Source organism: Gastrolobium bilobum, unplaced genomic scaffold, assembly GCF_033153095.1.
Source record: "Gastrolobium bilobum isolate Gb01-03AN ecotype WA unplaced genomic scaffold, APGP_CSIRO_Gbil_v1 utg18232, whole genome shotgun sequence".
NCBI classification, from domain to species: domain Eukaryota; kingdom Viridiplantae; phylum Streptophyta; class Magnoliopsida; order Fabales; family Fabaceae; genus Gastrolobium; species Gastrolobium bilobum.
This window is the reverse complement of record NW_026896806.1, coordinates 35,186-55,557: the sequence shown is the minus strand read 5'-3', so window position 1 is coordinate 55,557 and position 20,372 is coordinate 35,186. Positions and strand designations below refer to the sequence as shown.

Sequence of the window (20,372 nt, the reverse complement as noted above, 5' to 3'; positions counted from 1 at the left end):
AGATTGAAGTTCAGTTCCGCTTATCATCCGCAAACGGATAGACAAACAGAGGTTGTCAACCGAACCGTGGAGACTTACCTTCGCTGTTTTGTGGGTCAACATCCAAGGGGATGGGTCAAATGGATACCGTGGGCGGAATTCTGGAGTAATTCGTCCTACAACAGGTCCACTAATATGACTCCCTTTAAGGCTTTATATGGTCGTGATCCTCCACTTTTAATTCAGTTTGACTGTGGTACTACCCGATTGGAAGCCGTGGATCAACTCATGCAGAATCGGGATGCTATCTTGGAAGAGTTGAAGCAAAATTTGTGCAAAGCTCAAGAATTTATGAAAAGGTATGCTGATAAAAAAAAGGAGAGCTGTAGAATATGTGGTAGGGGACAAAATTTATCTTAGGATTCAGCCTTACAAACTCAAATCATTGGCCACACACCTGAACCAAAAACTTAGTCCACGTTACTATGGACCTTTTGCTATTGTAAAACGAATAGGCCCAGTGGCTTATGAACCTTCACTGCCTAATTATGCCAAGATTCATCCCATTTTCCATGTCTCCCAATTAAAGAAGGCCCTAGACCCATCAGTTCCAATTTTGGAATTTCCAAAATGTCTGGCTGAGTCACTGGAGCTGTATGTGCAGCCAGCATATGTCATTAATAGTAGGAGGCTACTGAATGGGCAAATTGAGGTTCTGGTAAAATGGAGAGGGCTACCAGCATGTGAAGACTCGTGGGAACTCTTGGACATGTTTCAGGTGCAATTTCCTAATTTTCCCCTTGAGGGCAAGGTGGATGTTAAGGAAGGGGGAATTGATGGAAGGCTGCTGAAGGTTTATAGTAGAAGGAGAAGAAGTGGACCTGGCCCAAATGGAGAGCAAAGCCCACATGGAGAACATGAAACAGACCCAAGAGACTCATCAAAGGGGAAGGCAAATGAGATTGGGGCTAGTGAACGTCACGTGACAGAGCCAAAGGAAAGAGAGTCGGTTCCAACAAATGAAAGGGAAGTTAGTTAGAAGAGAGAGGAAAAGAGGTGGTGTAGAAATTAGTTATAAGAAAGGGGAATGCAATAGTTGTAGGGATATCTTGAATTTGTGAGTGGAGTCTTGGGAGGAAGGGTACTCAGGGAGTCCCTTTGGGGTTTTTCTTTCCGTTATTTGAAGGCTGTTGCAGCCATTTTTATTGTTGATCATAGTGGTGTCTTGTAATCCTCTTTGAGCTAAAGTGTCTTAGCTTGTGAGACAATTTGAATACAAATAATTGATTTAATTCCAGAATAATTTCTATCTTTAAATTCTGTTTCATCAGACACTTGCAGCCATAGTCAACAATGTACTCAGGAATATCATATGCCGCAAATCTGTGACCTTTGCCAAATGTTAACTCTTCAACAAAATTAACAATTTTGGAATAATGAGCACTATTAAATGATCACCTTGCCATCCATTAAATATGCCTCCATTTCTACCATAACTTTGGGAAAGTTTAATTTCATTCCTAACCTCTAGAAGGCTAGGACTTCCTTTTCTTCCCTCCCAATAAACACCCCAGCTAGACCTTTCTTGTGCATTAATAGGAATACTTTGGCTATCTCCACTTGCTCTAGGTGCCGGCAGCTAAAAATGGCTGGAATTACTATATCCCTCCTCACAAGGTGGCAAATAAAAAGGATCACCAAAAACAAGGTGCAGAGGTAATCCAAGTTGCGCAAGGAACCTTTTTGCTTGATCCAATTCAGCTCCATAAGAATGTTTCCCCCAATTGAAATGCCTCCATTAACAACAGCAAAGCCCTCCTTGTCAGGCCATTCCCCTTTTTCCCTATGTTGAAAATTTTCCAAACATAATATCCGGTCGTTCATCGTCAGGCTGGGTTCCATGGCTGATAAGAGGTTCTTGTCCTGGTCGTCCAAATCGAAGATGTTGCTCAGTTGGGGGGCACAATATGGGGACGACAAAAAACAACAAGCTCTTAGAGGATGAAAAGTCCATCACAGGCAGGGTCAAAGTCGTTAACGTGTTGAAGGTTTAGTAAATATGTAGGGTTCGTCCTTGGGTCTAAGCTCTAGTTCGCGAATGGATTTGTGACACTTCTAGTATGAATTTGGTTTTGTGGTTTGGATACGGGTATGAACATGATTTCAGATTTGAAATTGAATTTTGGGTATGAGTTTAATTTTGGATTTGGTATAATGGGTATGGATTGAACCCTCTCTTTAGTGTAGGTTGTTTTTGGGCCACTAGGTTCAAATTGACGCATGGGCTTACAAACCCAATCTGTGTATGAAGCAGAGATACTATTCACTTTGGTTTGGGCTGGAAATAACCTATCATTTATTTGAATCGAGTTTATAACTTGACCCAATTTCAACCAGGATCTGATTTGCTTCCACTAGTCTCCTTCTTCACACGTCAGTAACCATCTTCCTCAATTACGGAAGCATCGCGGATCGAAATCCAACCCAGGATCGAAATCCAACCCAGACCAGTTTCGTTGCACCTTCTTTGTCTCTGCAGGTGCCTCTGGCCATCTTTTTCTTCCTTGGTTGCACCACTCTGAACCCTCTGCTCTCTGGGAAAAAAATAGATCTGGTGGGTCTTGTGAAAGCAATGGGTCAATAACCACCACTACTGGTTGCAAAACTGTTGGTTCTTGCATGCATCGGAAAAAAATTGAATTTCTTTATATAAGGTGAAGGTATCATCGGAAAAATCTCCTCTAACTGGTCTTCATTTACAATTTTTGTTTGGCCTAAATTCAAGAGCATGTTGTTTATGTTCTGAACTTTAATTGCATGGACCCCTTCAAAAATCTCCACCTTCTTCGTTCCATCCACCTTTTCATCAACCAAGAAACTCTTCTTCCATAGACTCACTCTCCTCATTTCCTTCTATGATTTTTGCCTTCTCCAACTTAGATTTTTGTCCAGTTTCATATTCTTGGTTTTGAGGTTTCGATTCCACATTATCTACCAAACAAATTTCAGGTAGAAATTTTTCTATAAATGCCTTTGTAAAGTTGCTCCAGCTTGCATTAGGATTGAGTTAAGTCAAATCTTCATGCCATCTGAATGCACGTCCTTTAAGCCCTTTTACCGCCTTTGTCCGCCTCTCATCTTCATGAATTCTTTTTGTTTGGAAATATTTTTCCAGATAAATTAACCATCCCTGAGCTTCGTCATCTTCTCCATAGAACTTTAGGACTTCTCTTCTATGTCTCAGGCCATACTTCATTTGTTGCAGAGCTTGGTCCAGGCGCAAAATTTTCTTTTAAAATCATCTTCTAGATTCTCCCTTCTTAGCGTGGCCATGGTTCATACAGCTCCCAGATCGGAAGTTCTGATACCAATTGATAAGAGCCGAAATACAGTAATCAGAATTGGATGGAAAAATGAAGTTGTTTATCAACTATGGTTGGTAATTCGGCAACAACAGTACAAGTTATGGTGTAAAACAAAGAAAAATACGGAAAAGGTAAAAATGCAAGAAAGTAAATATAGGTTTATAGAGCAATTTAAGAGGCTCCAGAGCTCTTTCCCGAATCTGGTTTCCCAGCCCAAGTGTGTCCCAATTTCCTTATGCCCCTTCCTTTTCCTTCCCTCACATATACATGGCCTTCTCAACTAACTTCCATGTCAACAATCCTTTCTCTCTCCCCTCTAACTGAATTTCCCTTGTCATTATTGAACATATTCCCATCTAATTGCCTAGTTATTGACTCAGCTTGAATTGAATTTCTTTCTATAAGGTGGAGGTATCATATCAAAATGCCAATTCACCTATCATTTCAATTAACTTTTCTACTTTTGCTTCTTTATTTTCATTTTTCTTCTATAAATAAGATGACAAATTCATTGTCAAAATTCACTGGAAGAATTGCCTAATATGATCAGTACGTTACAAAAATTCATGAGAGACAGAATCCTTGCTTCATGGACAATCTGGAAACTCAACACCTAGCACAAGAGGCTAGGTTCAGTAAATATCACTGCAATAGTTCACATAATGGTAGTTAAAATCGCGTTCCAACTCGTAGGATCACACGATCCTATCCTACGAGTTTTTCAGGCATAAAAAATCCAACTCGGTTGCAAAATCGGTTTTGGCTAGGATCGGACAAGATTGCCAAGCAACATCGTAAAAACAATAGAATCGTGATTTTTACCGTTTCGAACAATCCATGAAAAGGGAATAAATTTCTCTTCAAAAACCTTCAACAAATCGAAATAAGACAGAACTTGGTGACTGGAGCCTTACACATCTAATGGAACCAGCTTTCTCTGACGTTTTTGAGCCTCTCTTCGGCAACTCGAAGTTCTACCTCTGCCCTAGTTGTGACTTGACTTCTTTGTTTAATGTGAGCGACGGCTGTAGCTTTTGGAAATCTAGGGTTTTCATCTACTTTACTTAAACTTTGGAAGAAGAATGGGCCTGGACCAACTTTGGGCTGAACATAGACTTAATATCGTAGAACAGAATGGGATAAGATGAGATAGAAAATGAAGACAGGGGGAACGGGTTACCTACTCTAAATGGTCATAGCGAATCATTTCCTTCCGAATAAAAGAATTCCAAATGAACCAAATCTCCCAAAGTACGATTCGAACCTACGGCCTATCAGAAATAGGATTGACTACGGATTCGAGAAATAGCACATGATTTCATAAAACCGTACGATTTTCCCGATCTAAACAAAGCAAGTTTTCCATAGATTTGGCTCAACATGTTCTATTCGATACGAGTAAAGTTACTCTAAGGATAACAAGCTGATCTTCCCCAAGAGCTCCCATCAATGAGAAGGTTTGGCACCTTGATGTCGGCTCTTCGCCAGCTAGGAACTTTTATTTTTCAATAAACATAAACATTTATGTCATTATTCTCCATTGACATAACTTTTATCTATTTTTAAATAAATAAAATGTAAATAATATAATTTTTTATGGAAAATATAAAGCACAATAAATTATTAATATTTATATGAAATGAGATTATAGTTAAAAATTAATTATACTTATTTAAACCATTGAACATAACTTGTTCACAAGGGCCTCTGTTTACCCTTGTTTCAGCGAACCAAGAACAGTCTCTTCAACCTCAGCCTCAAAACCACAACCACCAGTCTCAAAATGACTTCTCCAGTGAAACTGTTGGTTCAAACTACAGTGCCTAGCTAGGGTGAGGCAATGTGCATAGTGCAAGAGCAGTGGTGGCAATTTGCTACAATGCCAACTCTTTTGGAAGTTTTGCCACAAAGTCTTCATATGCAGGCACAGATTTGATGCCACCTATCTGACATCACCCACTCACAAATCTAATAATAGCTTGACAGTTGTTCAAATACATAGGGGACTAAGCAAAGCTAGGCACAGGGGATCACAACTTTACAAGGAACACAGTAGCTAGCTGAATGTTTGATGGGACCAGGAAAATAACACTGAAAGTATAGAGATAATGTAGGCCATGCCTCTTTTTACATACACTAATATGCAAAAAATAAACCCCAAGAAACCTCAACTCCCCCTTAAACCAAATACCTAGGCTCAAGAGTTCCCTAGAGATCTCCCAATTTCCCCCACTAAACCAATTCTAAATTCATGCCTAAAGAAACTTCACCTTAAACATCTCTATATATACCAATTCCTAATTAATGGGTTTGGTTACTTTATTGAAGGCCCGTCAATACTCCCCCTCCAAAATTCACCTTGTCCTCAAGGTGACGGAAGAGGATAGATAATGTGAGAAACATTCCACCTAGATCCCATTGTTTGAAACATATAGCCCAAGTAATGATTGAAGTCAAAAAATCGTCACCGTCGGATCCCATTGTCTGCTCGCTTCCATACTGCACATGCTCCCAGTGCTCTATAACTTGTCTGACCAAGAAACAGGGGGTAGTCCCACCCTACTCAAGCTTTCGTTTCTGCCCTATTTGAGGGTCTTTCATTTTTTCTGCAGAAAAAAGCTTTTGGCCGCAACCATTTTCTCTTAAGCTCAAAGACATTCGATTTTGTAGCCCCATGATGAGACCCTTTGAATCTAATGCAATTTTCCCCCTCTTCCCCATAATCATCACATGCCCAGGAATAAAAACAGCACGCTTGAAACATAGGTTTCGGCTTCTATTGTCGTTAAGATCCTCTTGCCTTAATCGGCGACATTGCAACCCACTGTGTCTGTCTTGGCTGCCATTCACAATTCTGATTTTGCCTTGCTTCATTGCTCTAGACTCTACGTGAGAACCCGCGTCGTAGTGGAAACAAAAATTTGGCCACCGTCTATTGTTGAGCAACTCCGGCATGAGACGACTAAACCTTGCCGTTCTCACTTTTGTATTCGTTGCTAGGGCTGCAAATACCAGTAGCTCCCCCTTGGTTTGTCATGCTGGTCTGAAAAGGTTGCCTAATTGAAGACCCATTACTTTCATTTCCTTTTGGCCCATTTGTTTTACGTAGGCCCATTTTCTCTTAGCCCATTGCGTCTTGAATTAACAACCAGAGTGGGCTGTGTTTTAAAATGACTACTGGCCCTATTTGACAAAGCCACTAGGGAGCAATGTTATTAAAACGTAGAGTCTATGTAAAAACGGTAGGGGTGAGCAAAAACATAAAATCGCAAAACGTAAACGGAACGTAAGAGTTTACTAACGTATTAAAAATAAAATATATATCCAACATATATAAAACCAAAACCCACAAACATGTTTATTTTAAAAGAATGTCAATTTTAATCTTTGTTTTAATTTATATAGAATGATTTTAATGTATTAATTATATAAGTTATTACATTTAAGTTAATTAATGACTAAAAATATATATAATTTTTTTTATTGTTACGTGTTATATATATATATATATATATATATATATATATATATATATATATATATTTGAACTATGCAAAAAAAATTCATATTACGTTTCGACACTACGTTTGAACGTTTCTACGTTTTGACACTACGTTTGAACCGTTTTGACTCAAAACCCGTTTCAACTACCGTTTTGACTCGATTTTGGTCATAAAAACGTAGACACGGACCGTTTTTACGTTTCAACACTACGTTTTTACAACACTGCCAGGGAGTGATATCCAATTCCAACCCCACATCTATATGTGTTCCCTTGACCCATTGACATATTGGGCCGTGTTAAATTCACATTGGGCCGAAGTCCATTCAGCAAATACATAGTTGCACCAGTGGACTGGGACTTGTTCGAACCCATTCACATACTCAAGTTAGATCTAAGTTGCGCGACATGCAAAAGGTTCAAGAAGCATTTCTTAGTACATATAAAGAATCAAGGCTATTTCTGATATGTTGAAGCCGATTGAAGATCCAATTTCTAGTAGTGATCTTATAGATGAGATCCTCAAAGGATTACCCGAGGATTATGATCCTTTTAATACCTCTCTGCATAGTTACAAAAATACAATTACCATGGTTGAGCTTGAATTGCTATTGATCACTTAAGAAGTGCATCTCAGTCGCCACAAGAACACCACCATTTCTGATGCTCTTTCAGTTAACCTTACACAAGCTTTGCACTCTGTCCCAGCTCAGCCAAACACTCAACAACCCAGAGGTGACAGTAATTCTACCAAAGGCTATGACCACTCTGCTGCTTTGGACATGGAGGTTGTTAGAAATAATATTAATTTATAATATTAATTTATTATTATTAGAATAGTCTAGAATAGTCTAGATTGTGGGCTTGGCCCATTAGGTCATTCCGTTAGGTCTTTTAGTCTCTATAAATAGAGAGCCTCCTTGTACAGACTTACACACTTGAATATACAATATATTTCAGATTCAATTTGGTATCAGAGCTCTCGATCTGAGGGCTCTGCTTCCGCATATATATCTTTTCCTTTCTTTTTACTGCCGTGCATCATACCGGCAACCATCCTTTCACACCTAACCCTTATTTAGTCACAAATTTTTTGTCCTCGACCTCGTATCATCAGGAAAAAGATCGTCAGCCTCCGTTCATCGCCGGAAACCGCCAGAAAACCACCGTCCGCCACTGTTCACCGCCGTCAGACTGCTTTTCCGGCGACTTTTCCGACCAACCACCACGCGATCAGGAGCGGCTCAGGGAGGCGACCCTGTCTGTCCAAGCCGCGTGTTGATCGGAGCATCCACGCGCCGCCACGCGCCGGTGGAAGTCTCCGGCGCCGAACCACTGTTCCGGCGCGTGAGCCACCGTCCGGCCACCGTTCCAGGCCGGACCACCACCATCTTGCTCGCCTCCTCACCCTCTTTCCAGATCTGGTCTCCGTTCGTTGTGGGTCCCATCCGTTTGAAAGATATCAGTGAAAAACCCGTTGTTTGGACACTTTTGTGCAACGTTTTTGCGCGATTTCTTGCTTTCTTGTAGTTCTTTTCTATTTTCTGGTCATCTCTTTTTATTTTGTGATGGAGGGCTCAAATAATGCGTCCAAAAACACGACTGGCATCATCTCTGGTACTACCCCATCTCCATTCTTTTCTCGGGCCCATGATTCCAATTGGAACAGTGGACGCGGTCGCAGACGTGGCCGCAGACAAAGGCCTCATTGCAATTATTGCCAGAATCTTGGGCATTTTGAAGAACGCTGCTATAGGAAGTACCCTCATTTGAAGCCACCGACTGCCAACTTTGCTCAAACTGATGTTACGCCACCTTCAACTGGATTAGTAACTCTTTCAAGTGCCGACTATGAGGCACTTCTCAAGAAGGTTTCTTCTCAGCATCCTACTCAAGACACTGGTAATCATGTTGCTTGTTTTTATCAATCATCTCTTGGACCCTGGATAAATAGACTCAGGTGCTACTCATCATATTTGTGGTAATAAAGATCTCTTCACTTCACTTTCTTATTCTAATAACCTACCCCCTGTCACTCTTGCTAATGGCACTAAGGCTCCTGCTCGTGGAATTGGGGAAGCCAAACCAACTCCTCTTTTAACTTTGAGTTCAGTTTATTATATACCTGGCATTCCTTTTAATTTAATCTCTGTTAGCCAGTTGATTCATTCTCTTTCATGTACTATTACCTTCTCTAAACAATCTTTTTCTATGCAGGATTCGGGTACGGGGAAGACGATTGGAGCAGGCGTTGAGTTACAAGGTCTCAACTATCTGATTGCACCACCTTCTCCAGTAGCTTGTTCTCTCACAGAGTCTCCTGAGCTAATTCACAGCCGTCTGGGTCATCCAAACCTCTCCAAGCTTCAGCATATGGTTCCCTTTTTATCCAATCTTAAGTCTTTAAACTGTCATTCTTGTCAGCAAGGAAAACACACTCGCTCCTCCTTTGCTAATAGAGTCAATAAAAGAGCTGATGCTCCTTTTTTCTATTGTTCATTCTGATATTTGGGGTCCGAGTCGAACGTCGTCTGTTTTGGGTTTTTAGTATTTTGTCACCTTTATTGATGATTTCTCCCGTTGCACTTGGGTTTATTTAATGAAAAATCGTTCTGAGTTATTTTCAATTTACCAAAAGTTTTGTGCAGAAATAAAAACTCAAATTGGTGCTTCTATTCAAATCTTGCGCAGTGATAATGCAAAAGAGTATGTGTCTCTTGAATTTTCTAAATTTCTGGATACACAAGGGACGATACACCAGACTACCTGTCCCCACACTCCACAACAAAATGGAGTCGCTGAACGTAAAAATAGACATCTAGTTGAAACTGCACGTACCCTTCTCATTCATATGAACGTCCCACTCCGTTTTTGGGCAGATGCTATTATCACCTCATGTTTCCTTATCAACCGCATGCCCTCTTCTGTGCTAAATAATGATGTTCCCCACAGTATTTTGTTTTCCGGAGCACCTTCTTATCCTCTGCCTTTACATATTTTTGGCTGTACTTGTTTTGTTCATGATCTTACTCCAGGTAAAGACAAGTTGACATCCAAGGCCTTCAAGTGTATTTTCCTTGGGTATACACGTTTTCAAAAAGGGTATCGTTGCTATTCTCCTGATCTCAAGCGTTATATCGTTTCTGCTGATGTCACTTTCCTTGATCAGCAGCCTTTTCACTCTACTCCATCTCCAGTGTCCCAAGTTGATCAGGTCCTCCCTGTTCCTTTTCTTGACTTGTCTTTACCAGCTGCAGGTGACCCTATTCCAGAGGAGCAACCAATTACCTCCATACCTGCAGATCGTCCTCTCCTCACATACCAGCGTCGTCAGCCTGCACCTCCTCCGACTTTGCCTCTTGATGACTCATCGCTTTTTCCTGTCGGCTCTTCTCCTCCGGATCCTCCATCAGAGACTCCTCCCATTGCCCTTCGGAAAGGTATTCGATCCACTCGAAATCCTCATCCCCTTTATTCTTTCTTGAGTTATGACAGACTTTCTTCACAACATTTTACTTTTGTTTCTAGTCTCTCTTCTGTTTCCATCCCTAAAACCACAGGTGAAGCACTATCTCATCCAGGGTGGCGCCAGGCGATGCTTGATGAAATGCAGGCACTTCACTCCAATGGCACTTGGGATCTTGTTCGTGCTCCTCCCGGGAAGTCTGTTGTTGGTTGTCGATTGGTGTTCACAGTTAAAGTTGGTCCTGATGGCACTGTTGATCGCCTTAAAGCTCGCTTAGTGGCCAAGGGATACACACAGATCTTTGGTCTTGATTATGGGGATACCTTTTCTCCTGTTGCTAAGATGGCTTCTGTTCGCCTGTTTCTTGCCCTTGCCGCCATTCATCACTGGCCCCTTCTCCAACTTGATATTAAGAATGCTTTTCTACATGGTGACTTGCAAGAGGAAGTTTATATGGAGCAACCACCAGGTTTTGTTGCTCAGGGGGAGAGTTCTGGAATGATATATAAACTTCGGAAATCTTTATATGGCCTGAAGCAATCTCCTCGGGCCTGGTTTAGCCGCTTTAGTTCAGTTGTTGAATCCTTTGGCTTAATCAGAAACAAAGCCGATCATTCTGTCTTTTACCGGCATAGTTCTTCTGGCCAGTGTGTTTATCTCCTGGTCTATGTTGATGACATTATCATTACAGGCAGTGATCAGACCGGGATTGATCAGTTGAAAGAGCATTTATTCAATCAATTTTAGACCAAAGATCTTGGCAGACTTCGATATTTCTTGGGGATCGAAGTTGCACAGTCTAGGCGGGGCATTTCCATCTGTCAGAGGAAGTATGCACTGGATATCCTAGATGAAACTGGCATGTTAGGCTGTAAACCCATTGATACACCTATGGACCCCAATGTTAAGTTATTACCAGGACAGGGGGAGTCACTGCCAGATCCTAGTCGCTACCGCCGATTAGTTGGAAAATTGAATTATCTTACTGTGACAAGGCCAGATATCTCCTTCGCAGTGAGTGTTGCAAGTCAATTTCTTGATTCTCCCTGTGACTCCCATTGGGATGCAGTTATTAGAATTCTCCGATATATTAAAAAGGCGCCAGGAAGAGGTTTATTATATACAAATAAAGGGAGTTCAGAGATCTCTAGTTATTCAGATGCTGACTGGGCAGGTTCTCCTTCAGATAGACGATCCACCTCAGGGTATTGTGTTCTCTTCGGAGGAAATTTGATCTCTTGGAAGAGTAAGAAGCAAACTGTGGTCGCCAGATCCAGTGCGGAGGCAGAATATCGGGCAATGGCAAATGCAACCTGTGAGCTCATCTGGCTGAGTCAATTGCTGAAGGAACTCCATCTCTGTGAACAAAGGCCTATGAAGCTCATTTGTGACAACCAAGCCGCTTTGCATATATCCTCTAACCCAGTCTTTCATGAGAGGACCAAGCATATAGAAATTGACTGTCATTTTGTTAGAGAAAAGATCCAGTCAAGGGAGATCGAGACAGCATTTGTCAATTCCAATGATCAACTTGCGGATGTATTCACTAAAGCTCTTAGAGGTCCTTGAATAGATCATATTTGTAACAAGCTGGGAGCTTTTGATATATACGCACCAGCTTGAGGGGGAGTGTTAGAAATAATATTAATTTATAATATTAATTTATTATTATTAGAATAGTCTAGAATAGTCTAGATTGTGGGCTTGGCCCATTAGGTCATTCCGTTAGGTCTTTTAGTCTCTATAAATAGAGAGCCTCCTTGTACAGACTTACACACTTGAATATACAATATATTTCAGATTCAATTGCATATCCCAAGGTTCTTTACATGGTATCAGAGCCTCGCCGCCCCCCACTTTCTCTTGTGGAATTTCTTAGCACAGGTAGTCTGGGCCTGTTGCATCATCCACTCTTCAAGCCCAAAGGGCTTTCGTGTGAGGGGACGTGTTGAGATATATAATTTGGGCACTCCCACCCTTTGAGCTAGCTTTTGGGGTGGTGTATCCCAAGGTTCTTTACAGAGGTTTCCATAGCAGACACAGGGGTCGTTCTGGTCCTAGATGTGGCATGACGGGACATGAGGTAGCGAATTGTTGGCACAAGATTTATCCTTCCTTCACACCAACATTTGGTTCAAAAAACTACCTAGAGAACAATCACCCAAGCAACAACTCTCCTCAACATTCTTCTGTACCAAATAACAATTTTTTTCCCTTAGTTCTTTCCTCAGGGATCATCCTTCGGATTGGGCTCAAACTAGTCCCAATATCCCTAAGGCAATCTATTTGCACAACTGGCACAACAATTCCTTGAACATCAGAAATAATATCATAGTTCCTTCCCTACATCTTCTATTCTTGGCCAACCATTTGCTGCTCAAGTTTCTACATCATGTCAGCCTCCATCTTCTTCAATGAGGCAGCAAGGCTTTCAACCTCAAGCATTTCTAACTGGACCATGAACTACTGACCAGCTTGCAATAGAATGGTATACATATTCAGGAGATACGCACCATGTCACACCTGATCCAAAGAAACTTCTTCAAATATTTCACGTTTCCCTCTTAAAGAAATCCATTTCTCCTTCCACTAAAGTTCAACATCTGTAACCTATGTTAAGTGGTGACTGGGATCTCTAAGTGGAACCAAAAGCTGTTCTACAATGCCATAAAAAATACTTGGCAAGATTAAGGTTTTGATCAAATGGTTAAATCCACCTTTGAAAATTCTTGGGAGGATTCAGCTCAATAATATTTTTAAAGCTCTAAATAGCTTTAACTTTTATGAAAAGGACTTCTAAAATAAGCAAGCCATAAAAAGTCCTTTTTACAAGCTCATCCAAACGGGCCCTTACTTCTTGACTTTCGGGCATGTCGTTGTGGTCCATCTTATGTCCATTCTTCATGCTGGTAATAGGTGTATCTGCACTCTTGGATACATATATGATATCAACATTGTGACTCGTAATGACCCTCCTTTATCCGAAATCTTGTCACAGATCTCCAAACTATGCTTGTTCTCATGGACTTAGGGGAGCTTGATTATTTCCTCAAAGTAGAAGTTAAGAAGCAACCCTATAGTGTCTTATTTCTCACTTAGTCAGAGTTTACATTAGAGACCTCATGTCTCACGCTAACATGGCAGAAGCTAAGAGCATTGTTGGGTATAAATTGACGAGACATGGATCCAATTATTATGCAAATCCACAGTATTATCACTCCATTGTAGGAGCACTACAATATGCCATAATAAATAGACCAAAAACAAGTTTTGTTGTGAGCAAAGTGTGCCAATTTATGGCACAACCTCTACTTGATGATTAGAATGTTGTGAAAAGAATTCTCAAGTACCTTAGGGACTATCACCTTTGGACTAATGCTACAGCCAACCAATCCTCATTGTTCTCTCTCCATGACAGTGTATTGTGACGTAAACTAGGCTAGTGACCCAGATGACAGCCACTCAAGCCCGGGAACTTGCTTGTATCTTGGGCCAATTATTGTTTCTTGGTGGTCTTAAAAACATGTTATTAGCCAAGTCCAGCATTAAGGCTGAATATAGGAGTTTGGCACTCACTTTAGCGAAGATTTTTTTGCATGAGCTTCATGTTCATCTGACCACTCTATGCATATTGTGTGATAATCTTAGAATTGTTGCCCTCTCACATAACCCAGTTTTGCATGCTCATACAAAGCACATGGAGTTGGACATCTTTTTTGTCAAAAAACGCGTTCTAGCCAAGGATCTACTTGTATCTCATATCCCTGCTTCAAATCAGATTGTGAACACTCTCACCAAGGGTTTATCTGCTCTTAGGTTTGCTGAACTTAGGACCAAACTAAGAGTTATGGACTCATCTTTACCTATCCATAACTCGTGAGTTTGTGGGGGCATATTAATGACCAGCATGTTCAATGCTTTGTATTTCTTTCTTGAGTTGTCGCATTATGTATTATGCTTCTGCTCTTTACTATGTGTCGTGTTATACCAGATCATAGCCTCTCTAGTGTTAATTGGTTGGTTATGATTCTATTAGATCTAGTTAGTTTAAGTTAGCTTTATGACTCAGTGCTGAGTTAGCTCATCTAGCTCCTATGAAGCATGGACACTTCAAAAACTCTGAAGTCGTTGTCGGACATGTTGACCAATCCGACAAACAAATTTGACCATTTCCGACACGATCAAAGGACATTTTTGTAATAAAATTATAATTTTCAAAATATTAAAATACATTTAAATAAAAACTTTAAAAAGTGTTATTCTAGAGGAAAATGCTCCATGAATGTAATTTACATAATTTAAGGTTTTCTATGGATATTCTACGTAATGTAATGGAATTATGGAAATGATTTTTTTCTTTGAATCTTATTTGGTTAAAGTGATAGATATTATCAATTCTGTTTTACTTGTTTGTGAAGTTTTTGAATATAAATATAATATACACTATATATTAAAAATATTTAATATCAAAACGTGTCACGGCATGTCGAAATCTAAATTTTTTTAGAATTAACGTGTCGTACGGTGTCGTGTCGCATGTCGATGTCGGTGCTACATAGTCTAGCTCTATAAATAGAGCTGCTCATGTATCATCTAATGCATGCAATATTCTTCAGATCAAACAATGGATTTTCTTTCTCTCTTCCCACACTTTCTCTCATTTTCTTTTGACTTTCATTATGCTTTAACAACAGAAACACAATAGTTGAGCAGCTTTTCTACAATTTTGATCTTATTATGTTTCTTTTTAAACTAAATTTCTGTTTTAGAGGATTTGTTATCTTCCCCTAGTCGTATCTTTCCTCATGCTTATCTGTTTAGTTTTTTTTTTTACTCTAAAAAAGACATTTATTATATATAATTTTTCTACTTTAAGTACATGTATCCATATTAAGAAACAATCTTCATCACAGCAATCAGACATTAATCTAATAACGATCTCCAGCATTTAGATAGATCCCAATATATTGTAGTTTCACTACCTTACCTTCAAAAAAGTCGTAGTGAGATCATCAATATCAGAAAAAGATCTTACATCTTCCTCCTACAATGCAGAAATAACAGTTAGTTGGTAGAAGTTCTAACATATATCTGGGATATTAAATCACTCATAAAAGTTAGATAGCCATTTTTTCCTTTTGGCAGGATGCAAAGAAAGCAGAATCAGCCAGTCATCAAAGCAGGCAATATATATTCTTCTCTGCCGATTTTGAAAATTTGCTGATATCAAGAATTTGATTTAACTGAATAAAATTATGATATAATAATTTAGCAATGACTAATTGGTACCACAACTATAAATTACTGATACAATTCAATCTTAGCAAAATGGAAATGAACGGAAGTAACAGTACAAAGCAACAATGTAATGGTAAATAGATAAATATAGATAAAAGTTGGAGCATAGGATCACATGATCCTTCTATTTTCAGCCAGAAACGCAATCTGAATCACAGCCCCCAGCAGGGTTCACCATGCTCGAGCAAAAGATTGGTGGGTACAGACAATCTCATCGTGCTGACCAAGCCACCATTGAAGGAGGAAGATCAACCCGCTTTTGGACAAAAAGAAAAAAGAAAATCGAAGACACCCCTAGCCCTTTGAACCTTTCTCTGCAATTCCCCCATGATCTGATTGCTGTTGAGCCTTGTGGGAGTTTAAATCTGTTTGTTGTTCCCCCTTTGATCTGGTGGATGAGATTGAAGGGTAACTGCATGTTTTGATGCTTCTATCCGAGTCCTTTGGCTGAGATGACACAATCAGCTGGGAATTTGGGGCTTCAACAAGTGTGTGCATCAATTTGTTTGTGTGCTTGCTGGTGTGCTTCTTGAATCTCGTTCAGACACTACTAGTACAAGTAAAAGCCAACTAACAATAAGACCAATAACATAATAACCCAAATATCGTAACACTCCCCCTAATGCTAAAAAAGAAGCATCAATCTTTTAATATCACTGAACCCATCTCAACCAACAAACTTGGACACACAAAATCTTGCAACGTCCTTGTCAGACAGCTCTTAGAAGTCTTCAACCAATCTTCTCAGTAGCACCCTAACCTCCTTCCAGCTTCCTCTCAGCACATGTCCAAAGCAAATGACACACCATTGAAGTCTTCAACCTTTCTCCTCAGCGAGCCCCTCAACCTCCAAAGGTAGTCAGTCTCCAAGAACTAGGTCAGTCTCATACCACCCAATAATACAAATTGATCCTTACTCATGTAGATATAGTAATTAGGAAAATTATATCATTTTATTTATTATATACATTGTATAACTATTGATTCTGTGGTGTAGTTGAGAGACACAATTTTCAGCATGTGCTTCTCTTTTCTCGCTATCTCAACAATCTTCAACACTTTGTCCTTAGTAAAACATCTCCAAATGAACATAAGTATTATACGACATCACCAAAATTTATTAAGATAACTCAGATAACTATATCTCAAATTCTTCTTATCTCTTATCTAAACATAACTACATTTGAAATTCTAAATTCTGCCCACAAAGGAAGACGATTGAAGAAGAAAGGGCCAGCAGCTTAACAAAAGAAGAGCTAACATATTTTGGCAAACCAAATAAAAACATGAATGAAATTATATGCACCACTTGACCGTAAAATGAAGAAAACATGAGTAATTAAACTAAAAGCATAACATCAAGATGTTTATATTTTAAACATAGTAGCCACATAAGATTTGAAATTTAGAAAAACACTGGTAAGAAGAATGAAAAATAACCTCTTCTGTATTGAGAAAGAACTCCTCCTCATTGAACTCAACTGCACGTATGCAGTTATCTTCATCTTGCAACCCGCCCAACTCAACTTCCTCAGCAACATCTTTACCAAAGAATGCGTATTGTGATGCATCAAATACTGCACCTTCTGCATAACAGAAGTAAAATGACTCAAACATTTTAGCAATTTCTCATATCTGTTTATCATATAGGATTCCTATTTCTCAATTATATCCCACGATCAAGACAATTGGCTGAATCCCGTGAAACCATTTCATAGAAGTTCATTGATATCCTCTTTTTATAAAGCAAATCGACTTCGATTCTTGAGTAATATACAGTTTGCACATATAAAGGAAAATCCATGTGTGCTAGATCCACCAAAAGAAAACAAAACATGTAAAAGAAAGACAGCATAACAACCAAATAATGAAACAAAACTATTGATGATGAAAGGTCGCATTTCAATACGTCTAGAAGAACGGCATAACATATGTATTAGTGTATATACAGTAGAACTCTTTACTTTAGTCACAGCTACTTATTTGTATAAGTTGTTACAGCTGTCAACCATAAGCTGTTACAGCTGTTAGCCACTGTTAAACCTGTTAGCCATTTAGTATATAAATGTTAGCTTCATTTCTCTCTCTATAATAATGATTCATTTGGTTCAGATTCAATAGTATAATGCTTTCTCTTCATCTCTTTCTCTCTCAACCTTTTCTCTCGCTTTCTCTCATTTTCTTAAGCTTTCCTTTAATGGATCTCTTCTAATATGGTATCAGAGCTCTCTCTGAGGGCCTGATCCGTTTAGATCTCTATCATGTCTTCTGCTTCCGACTCTGATTCGAACGCTTCTGACAACTCGAACACATCACAACCTAGATCCAGATCTCAACATAGATCCAGATCTCAACAAAAGTCCACTTCAATGAAAATCAAGACAGCTTCTCTCTTCAATCTTCAAATTTCTGCAAAACTTACCGAAGATAATTACCTTTTCTGGAATCAGATCATTGAACCGGTAATTACTTCACACCAATTGCATCGTTTTCTTGTTAATCCAAAAATTCCTCTCAAGTTTGTTTCAGACGAAGACAGAGAGAATGATATTCTGAACTCCGCTTATGTTGATTGGCTCAATCAAGATCAGATGCTACTTACATGGCTCCTATCCACTATTTCTGAGTCTATTGTAAATGATATTCTACCTGTGAAGCACTCCTTTGAGGCCTGGGACAATATTCACAAACTTTTCATGGAGTAGTCTCGAGTTCGTCAACTCAGATCTGAGTTGAAAACCATGAAGAAAGGCTCAAAGACTATTAAAGAATACTTAACACGTATCAAAACACTACGTGACTCGCTCAAGTCGATTGGGAAGCCTATTTCTATTGAGGAGCACACTGAGACTATTCTTGAAGGATTACCATCAGAGTATACTTCTTTCGTTATGATGATACACGGACGAGAACGAGACTGCACTATTGCAGATCTAACAGTGGAGTTACTAGCTCATGAACAGTTGTTAATCAAGCAAAACGATACTCTGTTGACTGAAGGAGCAACTATAAATCTCACTCAGCATCTTCCAAGCTCAGTTCGAGAAGTTACAGATGAAGAAGAAGACTCTGTTTCTGAAACCAGAAAACAGAGTCAAACATAGCATCAAAACTTCAGTCAGTTCCACACCTCAAGTGGTCAGAACAGAGGACGAGGACGTTCAGGTGGAAGGTCTGGTCGTGGAAGAGGACGAGGCACCAGAACACATGTCCACTGTCAACTTTGCTATAAATTTGGACATGATGTTAGAGATTGCTGGCATCGATTTGAAGAGAATTTTGTTCCGAATCTACCTCCACCACAAAACACTCCTTATCCTCACTACTTTGTTCATCCACCACCTCAACCAGTGAGGTCCTTCCAGTATCAACACCAGCAATCTCAACCAATGAGATCTTTCCAGTATACAAGACCAACAAGTCAGTCTCAGCCTCAAGCATACTTTGCTGCTCCTTCTAGTCTACCTTCCACATGTAGTTCTCCCCCTCTGGTTGAATGGTTACCAGATTCTGGTGCATCAAGTCATGTAACTGGTACATCTCAAAATATTATGCAAGGCCAGCAACTTAGTGGTACTGATCATGTTCTGATTGGAAATGGACAAGGTCTTCCTATAACAGCTATTGGTTCCTCCTCTTTTCAATCTCCCTTTGACTCTAACACTCACCTGCACCTTCAAAATTTACTTTTGGTTCCCTCCATTACTAAAAATCTTATCAGTGTTAGCGAATTTGCTAAAGACAACTCAGTTTTCTTTGAGTTTCATTCTGATGTGTTTTGTAAAATGCCAGGTTTCACATAAAGTCCTCCTTCAAGGTGCAGTGGGTTCTGATGGGTTATACTATTTTCCAGAGTTGAAGCTCTCCAAAAGTCATACTTCTGCAACCAATAACATCTATGCTAGCTCTCCTGTGTCCTCGACTATCAACAAGTCTGTTAATGTTGTTAATGCTGTTAGTCCAAATAGCAAAACACATAGTCATTGTTCTAGAACTGTTTCTGATATATGTAGCCCTTCTAGCTCTTTGTATTCCTTATGGCATTATAGGCTGGGACATCCCCACTTTAATTCCCTTAAAAGTGTACTCAAATCTTGTAATCTACACATCAATAATAAATTGGCTGAATTTTGTCCTTCTTGTTGTTGTGCAAAGTCTCATAGACAACATTCTTTACCATCTTATACAGAATACAAAGAGCCATTCACTCTTGTTTTCAGTGACTTGTGGGGACCATCACCTCTTAAATCCACTCGAGGCAATGCTTATTATATCTCATTTGTTGATGCCTGCACTAGGTACACATGGCTTTATCCAATAAAGCAAAAATCAGATGCAATAAGCATTTTCAAACAATTTCATGCCATGGTGACCAATCAGTTCCAACTCCCTCTAAAAGCTTTACAAACAGATTGGGGATGGGAGTTTAGAGCCTTTACTCAATATCTTAACTTGCAAGGAATAGCTCATCAAATCACTTGCCCACATACTTCTCACCAAAATGGTGTTGTTGAAAGAAAACACAGACATATTGTAGAGACTGGTCTAGCCCTCTTAGCTCATTCATCTCTTCCAATGCAATATTGGAACTATGCCTTTACCACAGCTACTTACCTTATAAACAGACTTCCTTCCTCTGCTATCAAATTTGAAATCCCTCACATTAAGTTGCACCATCAACAACCTGATTACAGCTTTCTTAGAACCTTTGGTTGTGCTTGTTTCCCTTTTCTAAGACCTTACAACAAACATAAGCTTGAGT

The 20,372-nt window shown here is 39.5% G+C and overlaps 1 protein-coding gene across 1 annotated transcript in view; it reads right to left on the bottom strand.

The window, feature by feature from the left end:
• Nucleotides 1-20,372, bottom strand: part of LOC133302160 (protein PAT1 homolog) — a 37,248-nt gene that overhangs the window by 13,310 nt on the left and 3,566 nt on the right. Inside the window, exons 2-3 of the mRNA XM_061501908.1 lie at nucleotides 17,051-17,196; nucleotides 15,300-15,356 (exon numbers count right to left, since the gene is read on the bottom strand). Of these exons, the coding sequence (XP_061357892.1) occupies nucleotides 15,300-15,356; nucleotides 17,051-17,196 (203 nt within the window). The remainder of the gene's footprint in view (nucleotides 1-15,299; nucleotides 15,357-17,050; nucleotides 17,197-20,372) is intronic.